The sequence below is a fragment of the Anolis sagrei genome, chromosome 3 (genome assembly GCF_037176765.1).
Source record: "Anolis sagrei isolate rAnoSag1 chromosome 3, rAnoSag1.mat, whole genome shotgun sequence".
Classification (NCBI taxonomy): domain Eukaryota; kingdom Metazoa; phylum Chordata; class Lepidosauria; order Squamata; family Dactyloidae; genus Anolis; species Anolis sagrei.
In genome coordinates, this window is record NC_090023.1 from 157,328,542 (window position 1) to 157,340,917 (window position 12,376).

The 12,376-nt window shown below is 39.0% G+C and overlaps 1 protein-coding gene across 1 annotated transcript in view; it reads left to right on the plus strand.

Annotated features, from left to right (window-relative positions):
• NRG3 (neuregulin 3) overlaps nt 1–12,376 on the plus strand; it is an 830,553-nt gene that overhangs the window by 342,152 nt on the left and 476,025 nt on the right. Inside the window, exon 2 of the mRNA XM_060769009.2 lies at nt 8,185–8,314. Coding sequence (XP_060624992.2) covers nt 8,185–8,314 — 130 coding nt within the window. The remainder of the gene's footprint in view (nt 1–8,184; nt 8,315–12,376) is intronic.

The following is a 12,376-nucleotide window of genomic DNA, read 5'->3' on the forward strand; positions in this document are numbered from 1 at the left end:
AATGCAAGGATGATGAAACAAGCTTTTAAAAGCCAGCAGCCAGTATACCTAGTCATGAAATATGCTCTATAGAATTGTGCTGGTACTTTCTGTTGTTGTTGTTGTTGTTGTTTTTGTTGTTGTTTTGAAACATTTCATCTTGAAACATCTATTGTCATTGACAATGTATTGTTTGCAGAGTAGAAAAGAAAGCACTACATTACAGTTGAAGGACTACTAGGGCATTGGGCACGCACTGCCCTTCTATAAAGAGAGCAGCACTCTTGAAATTACTGTAATTTAACATTTTCAGGAGCAGATTCACTCCATCCCCTTGTAATATGGTGCTATATCCACCCAAGAGTGGCTGTCAGATGAAATCTAATTGAATAGAATTTGATTGTCGTATCGTATGTTGAGTGTGTAGCAGTTTAACAGTGCTGATTAAAAATTAGAATATAACATCTTGCCAGTTAATGGAAGTCAGAATTCATGGGTAAATGAGTAGAGGGAAATTAGAGGATATCTTGACTTACAGAATGGCATCAATATAATAGGAAATGATGGTCCAGAGTTGTAAACCAGGCATATATTATAAAGATGTATACTCTGAATCCTGCCAACCTAGCAGTTTGAAAACATGCAAATATGAGTAGATCACATTTGTCCTTAGACACTTGGAGGTGTCACACAGTTTCAGGATGCATATATCCTCTTACACCCTTTCTACACTGCCCTATATCCCAGGATCTCATCCCAGATTATCTGCCATATATCCCAGGATCTCATCCCAGATTATCTGCTTTAAACTGGATTATATGAAGCCCCTTCTACAGGACCATATAATCCACATTATAAAACCAGATAATCCACATTATCTGCTTTGAACTGGATTATATGAGTCTACACTGCCATGTAATCCAGTTCAAAGCAGATAATCTGGATTTTATATGGCGGGGTAGATGGGGCTTCAGTCTTCTTCCAAACAGCTGAATAATATCCCACATTATCTGCTTCAAACTGGACTATATGGCAGTGCGGACTCAGATAACCCAGTTCAAAGAAGATATTGTGGGATTTTCTGTCTTGATATTCTGTGTTATATGGCTGTGTGGAAGGGCCCTCCGTTTCTTTACTTTTACATGTTACACTCTCTTCCTCACCCTCTGTACATGTTCCTATGTTTTGCTTCTCTTGCACGTATCTGCATCATCTTCTAATTTCTTGACATTCGTTTCCTTAATGTCCTTCACCTTGCCCATGTGCTATGCTTCCCTTCCTTGCAAGTTGCACTTTCAAGGTTTTGCTCCTCTCCGTCTCAACTTGCTTTATTTCATGCTGTCATCTCCCTGCTCTCTAAAGAGGTTAAAAACAGACAGCAGGCAAGCAAGCAAGCAAAGACAGATGTGACTTTGCTCCTAAAAGGCATGAACTCAGATAAAAGAAAGATAAAACAAGGTAGAAGAAAGTGGTGGCAGGAACAGACAACATGGTGGTGACAGGGATGTCTCTTTTCCTCCCACATCAGATGGTGGGAGAACCCTTAACTATCCCTTATAAAATGAAACTTGCTTCCTCATTCCAAGTCTACAATGGAGAAATAGACTCCAAGCAGACTAACTGCTGCATGACAACTTTTCTCTGTTGTATTACATCTCTTCCCTTATGCCAATGGCTTTTGCAAACCAGATTTCAAATAGATTTTTCCCTGAAAGCTAGACTTTCCTGAAGAATTGCAGCATTGATCCAGGGAGCTAAAGCAGAATTGAGAGAGGTCATATCACAAATGTAAATCATGATTTCATTCAGAGACAATATATTTCCAGGCAGGTAAGGTCAAGTTTGTTTCTCAGTGAACAGTTGTACAGAAATGTGAGTGCACATTTTACCCCATAATTTGGTTCCTACATGGGATGTAGGAATGTTGACATGAATCCAACCCACATGATGATCTAAAAAAATAGTGTAATTTGTAGATAATTGATTTACCATATATTCTGGCATATAAGATGACTGGGCATATAAGATGACCCCCAACTTTTCCAGTTAAAATATAGTGTTTGGGATATATTCACTGTATAAGACTACCCCTCTTCCAACACACACCAAATAAAAAAATTAAAGGCATCAAATTTGATTTCAATATGGTAATTTTCCTATTACTGTACCTCCTCTGCCTCTCAGATCTCGCACATGTGCACCTGCACCACTTCACTGCAGTCTTCAGGAGCGAGATCTGAGAGGCAGAGGAGGAGGAACGGTAATAGGATACAAGGGTGGGCCAGATAGGTAAAAGAAGTGTGTTTGTCTGGGCCCAGAGCCACTCTATCTCTTTTTTTCATACCCCGGGCACCCTGGATGCCTGCAGCTGGCTCCGCCAGGCCCGTAGCCAGGATTTTGATTCGGGGGGGGGGGGCTGAGTTTGATTCGGGGCGGGGGGCTGAGTCTGAGCGAAAGAGGGTCTACCCTAGCAAACCTTTCGTATCGTTGCCCCAATACCCCCATGCATATGGGATATATTGAGTATGGTGATCAGATCATGAAATGAATAAACATAACAGTTTAAATAATGCTCCAGTAAGTCCTTCTTGCGGACCACCATGAGAATTTTTTGGGGGGGGCTGAAGCCCCCCAAGCCACCCCCCAGCTACATGCCTGGGCTCCGCCCTTCACTTACTACTTCTTGGTGAGGCGCCCCTTCATCTCACTTCGGGACCACATTAATTCCATGAATTCTGATGAATAGATTTTCTTCTACCATACTTGTACAGCGTCGCCCTTAATGCTTTCATACAGTTGCTGCAAACAGCAGGGACTCGGCCATTGCCATTTTTGAGCTCCCCACATATGCGGCAACCACAGATTCTCCAATCTGCTCTATAAGACAAATCCCGGCGTATAAGTCTAGTCCCACGTATAAGATGAGTCCTGTGTATAAGACAACTCCTGTGTATAAGACAACTCCCGTGTATAAGACTATTCCCGCATATAAGACAATCCTGCGTATAAGATGACCCCTGACTTTTGAGAAGATTTTCTTGGCTTAAAAAGTAGTCTTATACACCAGAATATACGGTAATTAAGATATCCATGTGGAATAGCAAACCTCTGGTTGCATTCTGTTTTGTTTTGTTTTTGTTTTTGTTTTTTGAGAGAAAGAGAGAGAGAGAGAGAGAGAGAGGAAGGCTTTTTTAAGTTGGGGGTTGTAGATGTAATGCATAGATTCACAGGGGAAGAACCAGTGCTCATTCCCTTCCACCGCTCATGCCATCTCGAGAGTCAGTTGAGGGCTAACATTGGCACTGAAATTATCCAAAGTCCAGATTATCCACATGGAAATATCAAAAAGTAGCCTTGGCATACAAATTCCACAGAGATCAAATCTGCCTATTTTTATAGTCCTCAGTACTTGGAATGGTAGATCTGTTCTCTATATTTTCTCTTCTTTTAATATAAATGAATGCACACAAGCCTGAATCTTATCAGATAACCCCTGTCAAAGAATTCCTTGCGGCATTCACCAATGCTTACCCAGATATTATGATAAATGTAATGAAGTGAAAAATATCAAAGATATTTTAAAGTATGTTTGTGTATCTTTCACCTTATCTTTTGAATAAATTGCCTTTTCATACTAAATACATTGCTGCTGGAGTTCATGGTGCTACTTGCACAAATTTGGAATCCCATACTCCTTTGCACTGTTGTCAAGCTCTTAGAGTTTTCTCCTACTCTGTCTAGGCTTCTAAAAATAATAGAATTTGACATCAACAACAAAACTCACAAGGACGCAAAATATAAAATTATATAGATGCAAGTTCATTTTGTGTATGAATATGAATGTCTTTCCTTGAAAATATTTGATAAATACAATGAATTCTAGATTGCCTTGCAGACATTATTGGTTTATTTCCACCCAACATTATCTTACACAGGGGTTGCAAAGCATAAATCACTTCATATAAAGTTATGTCTTAATTGTGCTGTTCAATCCTTATGCTGAATGGCAAAGTTACACAACTGAACCAAGAAACCAAATGTGAATGTGCATTTATGACTACATTAATGTGCAATGTCTATTCATGCATAATGCACGTTTAATCTGTGCATTTGTGAATGTATGCCATTCATAAATAGTTCTACTTCTGAAATCTTGGACTGAATACAGACATTTCACATCAGACAAAAACTTCTGTTTCCATCAAATGTCTCTGAGTGTTTTGGACAATGACAAAGAATAATGACAAAGAAAAGAGAGGGGTAGAATCCTGCTGCCTGATATCATTATACTTCTGGCAATCCACTAGGAAGTGAAAGGAACCCATTGCAACAAGTCAGGTGATAGGAACATTGTGGGACTGAGAACTATACCAGCTTTTACCCTTCAATAGCTAGAAATTGAGTAATTATGGGGAGGAGAGAGTGCAGAGTGGGGTGTGCTCAGCATTATGTGTGATGATTGCAGAACTTTGATAGCAGTTAAATTCACTCACAAGGAAATCAGACATTTCTTTAATGCTAGATTACTACTATACAGCAAAGTTATGAATAAAGAAAATGCAGTCAACTTCTCAGTTTAAATCCCCAAGACCCACCCTCTCATTCCCAGATGTTTTCATTCCTTCACCTTGGTTATGAAACGCATGGCATGGAAGTGTTCTGGTGTCTTCAACACACCAAAACTGATCCATGACTTCATGTCAGTTAATGTTTCAGCTGCAATGCTGGTTTGTTTGCTCTTTGCAATAAAGGCATAAGAAATATTATGGGTTCAAAGGAATGGGTGAGCTGATGCCATCCAGATTTGATAGTACTGAGTTAGATAGGAAAGGTTATTATATTGAGTTAAATCATTCACCCATTTTGCACAGTAATGTCAATCCTAGCCAACAGTAATGGTTGGTCATATTTCAGGGAAGATTCTTTTCTAGCCTTCTACAGAGATCCTTGATATTCCATCATAGTCTTCTATTCAGATATTAACCAGACCCCATCGTATGTTACTTCTGAAATCATGTGAAATTAGATGTTTTCGGGATGATATGGTTGTGGATAAATAATTTGATTATAACCCAGTTTCATATTCCTAATGATGAGGGTACTGTGAGCAACAAAAAGAATTCAAATAGACAGATTATGTGGGAGCCTAATATTTATCATGGGAAATATAGCATAATGAGTGATGTGCCACAACTCATGTTGCTTTTTGGTTGCTGTTGGTTTATAGCACTAGCCAATATAGCCACAGATTCTGGGAGTTAAAGTTCAACAGTTCTGGAAAATGAAACAATTCTTACTTTTCTTGTAGAGGACAACATTTTTCATAATCCACCTAAAGAAGACCAGTTGTGAAAAGCAAAACCTTTATTTTCTATAGCCCCTGTAGTGCTTTCTTCCCTTTCTTTTCATAGTCAGGAACTTGCTGGCTCTGATTCTCTATAAAAACACCATGTTCTAAACATCCCTTTTTAAAAATTAATGATGCTACAACGAAACAACCAAAAAAGTGTGGTCTTTGGAGAAACAGAGCAGGCAGTATCATGTAGAAATCTTTTATCTTGTACTACAATGAACATAGAAAGTCGTAAACTCTAGAGAAATAGTTTTGACTTCTTTTCCACTTTAGGAAGTCAAAGTTTATTCAGTCATCAGTGTGCTGTTGTTGTAGTACATTGCTTCATGCACAAAATTTCAATTAACCTTTTCTAGATGTGATGCACTTTGCAAAGTATCACACATGGGAAAGAGTAAAGCCGGGGATGAAAATGTTCAGAGTGATGGTTAAATACTCTCACTGAATTAAGGCTTAAGGAAATACTTAGAAGGGTTATTATAATGTCTTGGATTAAAAAGTCTAATGTGAAGTTTAGCCGATAGCAGGCCCGTAGCCAGGATTTCGTTTTGGGGGGGGGGAGGGGCTGAATTTTTTTCAGGGGGGGGGGGGTTGGGGGGCTTTTGGGGGGGGGTGAGTCTGAGTGAAAGAGGGTCTAGCCTAGCAAACCTTTTGTATCATTACCCCAATACTCCCATGCATATGGGATATATTGAGTATGGTGATCACATCATGATATGAATAAACATAACAGTTTAAATAATGCACCAGTAAGGCCTTTTCGCAAACCACCATGAGAATTTCGGGGGGGGGGGGGGCTGAAGCCCCCCAACCCCCCCCCCCCCCGGGCTACATGCCTGGCCCATAGTTTGTAATATTATGAAAGTCTCCATTGCTAACATTGTTTAGCGCTTTACCAATTATAGAACACTACCAAAGACTGCACATATTTGTACCTAATACCTTAGAATACCCTTTCCTCAGTATTTAGAAAAAATGAAAAAAAAAACCAACAAAACCTAAGAAAATCTTATCTCATTTCCTTGCTTTTTCAAATGTCAGGGATCTCCTGTGATGCCTTTATCTTCTCCTCATATTCATCTACTTTTTTCCTGCCTTTTCTTTTATATCTGAAGCAACAGAGCAGAAGAGCCCCAAGGAGCCAATTCCTATTTGATAGCCTTTGAAACATATAATGTTCTGCTGAGTAATAACAGTTTCTTATTTGGGTTTCTTTTTTAAAAAGAAATCCTCCTAGTTTTAAATTTGAATCTTGATAATGCAGTATGTACAATTCCAAAACATTTGGCTCAATTCTGAGGTATCTAGCACTGTATCACAGGCACAGACATGCGTAAATTATTTTTTAGGATCATATAGTTGTGCTATAGTCTGAGCCAGAGAGTTGAAATCCAAAAGTTGATTGGGCGAGGTGGAAAAATAATTAACACACTTTTAGAGATTTATTTATTTGTCGTGTCAGGGCAACCAGTCACTTATATTACATTTCTAACAGAACAAAGCAAACAAACAGACAAAATACAAAATTTGTGAGTTTGGTAGTTGATTAAATGTCCTTTGACCAGTATCTGGCCACTTGGAGTGCTTCTGGTATTGCTGCAAGAAGGTCCTCCATTGTGCATGTGGCAGGGCTCAGGGTGCATTGCAGCAGGTGGTCAGTGGTTTGCTCCTCTCCACACTCGCATGTCGAGGATTCCACTTTGTAGCCCCATTTCTGAAGGTTGGCTCTGCATCTTGTGGTGCTAGAGCGCAGTCTGTTCAGCGCCTTCCAAGTTGCCCAGTCCTCTGTGTGCCCAGGGGGGAGTCTCTCATTTGGTATCAGCCATTGGTTGAGGTTCTGGGTTTGAGTCTGCCACTTTTGGACTCTTGCTTGTTGAGGTGTTCCAGCAAGTGTCTCTGTAGATCTTAGAAAACTATGTATAGATTTATTTATTTTACTAATCTAATCTAATTCTATTAAACCAACATATAAAAAGGCCAAAAACAAGAGTCACACAATTTCATCACACAATCAGTTTTCAATGTCCTAGGACACTTTGGCCCCAGTGGAGCCACGGAGCCCCACAATGCCCATCAGACAATGCAGGCTAACTTTTGGTGGGGCTCTGGAGCTCAACTGGAGAATAATCATCCTACAATGATGTGCCAGCAACACAAGAGCCTTCCCATGTTCCATTAGGAACAATGTGACTAGCATGGAGGGAAGCTGCACAGCAACACTTCCCCACATGTGATGGGGAAGATTGTCTGCCGGCAGGGCACCGGGATTACCCTGCTGCCTCACCAATTTACCTAAGAGGCCAGCGAATCGGCACTGGGGACCTCAACAATGTGATGAGGTCTTTCCTTATTCTAATTGGTCATTGTGTTCAATACTGCCCACATTCTAGATTTTCTGCATTTCTCAGTCATACTTGGAGATGCTAAAGGTTAAATTTGTTTTTGTCAGATGCTTCTTGCTTGACTTCCAATATTTCTGCTGGACTTTACCCTTTTACTTGCTAGTTCTCATCATGGGTTTACCTTTGGCTTGACAGGTTACACATTTGGTCTGTTGCTTATTTTATTCCAGGATAACTCCAATATGTGCTCCTACTGCTTTACTTATATGAGGTGATCATGGTTGGTTCCCATGTCATGGGGTGAATGACTTTTTAAAGAAGCTATCCAAGAAGTTGAATCCTATCCCAAATGACATCAACACTTCAGAGAGCTTTTTTAGATTTTGACTCAAATCTGGAATGAATTCACCATCTCAAAAGCCAACAGCCATGCGTGTATGTTTTAAGAACTGAAGAACAGTATATTTTTCTATACTGACCACATTTTTCTCCATTTTGCTTTCTCTACAGATACCACAACATACTCCACTGAGCAATCTGAGCACTTTAAGCCATGCAAAGATAAGGATCTTGCATACTGTCTCAACGATGGGGAATGCTTTGTCATTGAAACCTTAACAGGTTCCCACAAACACTGCCGGTAAGTCTTTATATATTATCAAAAGTTTGCTCACAGTAGCTGCTTCTCCACCACAGTTGTATCCCAGGCAGTGGGATAAAAGTCTGCCTACCAATCTGGAAATAGTGTGATCAGATGTGAGTACAAATTAAAACAGGTCAAGCCTTTCCTTTTTTTTTAAAAAAAAAAACTAAATTTGGATTGTGAAACATTGTAGAACAGAGTAATGGATTACCTTTCATAGATAAAAATATTCCCCTTCCCACAAGAAGTTTTTCCCTGAATACTGAGGACATGTGTATTACCGAAGGATGCAGATAGTGGCAAACTGTACCTTGCAATGGGACCTCTTATATTTGAAAGTGACAAAGGAATGTTGATCTTTGCACCTCTAGTATTTAGCAGAAAATGATGTTCTAATGATTGATACACTTAGTTAACAGTGTTCACTATTCTGTTATTTAGGGATGGTAGTGTTTTGGAAAGGGAATCATCTTAGTATTCAAACAGAGTAAAAGGCATGTAAAAATACCTGAAAGTTATAAAACACTGTCTTAGCATTTACTGCTAAGCCTTCTAATGAGTGAAGGAATTTATAGGGGAAATAAGGTTTTTTCCTTTTTTATGGCTATTATCTTTTTCCAGCGATTTCTACATACATTTAATCCTCAAATGCAGGTGAATTTCTAATGTGGTCATTAGATGGAATTGGTGAATGATTTTTACAAAGCACAGCATTTTGATATTGCTCAGTTCAGTATTGCATATATTCAAAAACACTTTATAGCTATTATAGAAAATGTGGAATAAGAACCGGAAAAGAAATATACCTGTAGCTCATGAACTATGCTGGTTTTTCATATTTTCACAAGTGAAACTAAGTCATAGATGTTGTTGTACTCTAGTCTGCCTAATAACTTGGTTTTTTTTTTCCAATGTGGCACAAAGGTAAAGGCAGAAAAAGGTAGTTCTGTAGAAATTAATACCTAAAAAGGTTGCAATTTATTGCATCATGGTAAAACTTCCCTTGCCCATAATCTTTATGTTATTTACATTTTGTATTAGCATACAGATATATGGTGTTGTATTTCATTAAAAGAAAAAAATTTAATGGGACGCTCTCACAGATCACAAGCTAGATCCAGCCTCTGAAACATTTTTTTTTCTATACCCAACCAACCCTCTTTCAGTGGATATTCAGCAAAATTTGCCCTCGTCCAACTCCATAGGATGTTTGTGGGCTGGATGACTACAGCAAAAACTCAATTTTCTAGGCTTCCATCTCTATATATGCAATCATAGATGGTTGAATCATAATATACTTCAGTGTTACCACTCTCTCGGGGCATGGAGCATATATAACTGGTATATATTTTGAATGTGTGTGTTCTTTACTTGTTAGGCTCTTATGGTAAACAAGCATCATCTGTAATAGTGGCTATCAGTTTGCTGTGAAGGGATGTATTTGCATGACAAGATTCACTGCTAGTACCTAGAAGACTGTCTGGAGCAGGGTTGGGCAACATGTTATCTGCATGTCACATCCTGTGAATTATATGTGGCTCTTATATTATTTTGTGATATTTCCATCCACCCACAGTTCCAGAACCATCATAAAATTATGCCAGCATTTTCTATTCCTTTCTTCCTCTTTCACTTCTGGAAGAAAAATAGATAATCTGCTCTATGGTTATGGGAAGCTCTATAGTGTGGAAAGATACTTGATTACTAACCTGCTCCACAAAGAGCCACCACAGCTGCTAGTGGCAAATGTGGTGGCAGGAAATCCACAAACAATGTAGTCCCTGGAAAGTATTGTATATACTACTCTAGTATAATTCCAGAAAAGTTAAGTAAAGAAATCAAGCCCTAAAGCTGGGTTGATTCATCCATGGATCAATGTGAATTCAGTACAATACCTTAACTCCTATTCAAAAAGAAACTTTTTCTCTGAGTATAAAAGGCAAGAGCTTAATTCATTCTGGGACAACACAAATAAGCACCAACAGCCTCTACTCTCTCCACTTTTCAAATTCCCGGATGAGGAAATGGAAGCAGTGGCAGCCAGGGACGGTTGAATGGTTAGGAATAGGATGAGCTAAGGTCCAACAACATCTGCAGGGTCAAATGCTACCCTGTCCTGTTTCAGTGCACATCTCCATCTCCTCCTCCTCCTTCTCCTCCTTCTCCTCCTGCTCCTCTATTAGCAGTGGAGTTCACCACTGTGTTGTATGAAAAGACTTATCTGAAAACATGAATAAAATAGGAAACAAATTAGTTCTGTGACACCAAATGTTGTATACCATGAATTGCCACATGACAATCTGTGGATCTGTTCTAGCCTCTTGAATACATTTAAGTGGCCAATATAATTGGATAAATGTTTATTCTATATCATATGTATATTTATTGTATTTCTGTGAACATACACAAGACTGCCACCAATTTTAAAGGAAGCACTTTCTGGTTAGATTTTCTTTCCTTACTCTATCCACCTGGTTACAGGTAATATTTATTTTGTAGTGATATTATACAGATTCATCGTCTTTGGAAGAACAGCCTATATTTACACATATATCCAAATTCCGTGCTGGTGTTCAAAGAACTGTCTAACTCTTCAAATCCCAGAGGTTGATTATCCCCACTGTGTAATAAATAAGGAGAAATGTTTGAATTTGCCAACCAAAATAATACAAGACAAAGAAAAATCTCCCCCAGCTTTTAATATTCAGTGTCTAGCTGGTGCTTTTGTTTTTCTATTCACTCATATATGCTCCAGTGATCATTCATGTCTCCCCTTATTTACTTTCCTCAGATGACACACTTATTAAATTAATTATTCTGAATCATGCAGCATGGAAATTTATCTCATTAACTTGCTAAATCCATCACAAAACTTTATAGGCACTTTAGAGCAACAGTAGATGGGGAGAGCTGCCTTTTCCTTCCCCATAGCACATTCATTATGTTTTCTTTATGGGAAGAAAAACTACATTGGAGGATCTTCCACTCTGAAGTATGTGAGAAGGGATAGAGAGAAGACTTCTGTTCTCTCTGGGTGTAGAAGAGAAGGCAAGTGAAACATTTACAAAGCCTGGGATAAGGGCTTTCTCAGAGAGCGTACAACTCCTCTTTTACTCCAGCTCCACTGGCTGCCGATCTGCTACCGAGAACAATCCAAAGTGCTGGCTCTAAACTTTAAAGCTCTAAACAGTTCTGGCCCAGACTGCATGTCTGAATGTATCTCCTGCTATAAATCATCATGAAGTTTAAGATCATCTGGAAAGGCCCTGCTCTTGATCCCACCGCCATCGCAAACACGATTGGTGCTGACAAGAGACAGGGCCTTCTCAACAGTGGCTTCCTGTCTGAATGCCTGGATGAGGAATTCAGTCAGAAGTCTGTGGAATTCCCTTGCGAAAGACATCAGATTGTCCATCTCCCTCCTGTCCTTTAGAAGGAAACTCGAGACCTTGTGTTTGACCATTGAATAGCGGCTTGTATGAAAAAGACATAAGCAATTTTGAAGTGACAATGAATTGACCCAGGCCCAGATTTTAATTGCTGTGTTTTAGCAACTGTTTATTTAATGTTTTGTTTTTAATGAATTTTTGATTGTTTTTATAATTATGATGGCACCGAATGGTGTTTGCTGTGAGGCTGCTCTGAGTCCCCTCTCGGGGGTGAGAAAGGCGGGGTACAAGTATATCAAATAAATAAATAAAATAAATAAATGACAGGAAGTAAACTTGGAGCTGCAGTAGACCTGGTTTATGAGTGAGCTTCATGGAATAGAGCTTTAATGTAGCCTAGTAAGCAAGAAAGTGAGAAAGAAGACTGTTTAAATAGGAGTCAGGTAGGAAAGGTACTATTTTAAATTTGGTTTTTGAATATCAAAATATTCAAAGCTATTGGTCTTTTTGCACTACAAAATTATAATCCTATTTCATAGTAACTGCCATGTCTATGACATATGTGGTTGGTAGTGTGGGGAAGCACTACAGTTGTCTGGCAGATAATTCTAAATAACCAAATAACCAATAGACCACCAATACTTGGATCCTTTAAGAAGTTGCTATGACA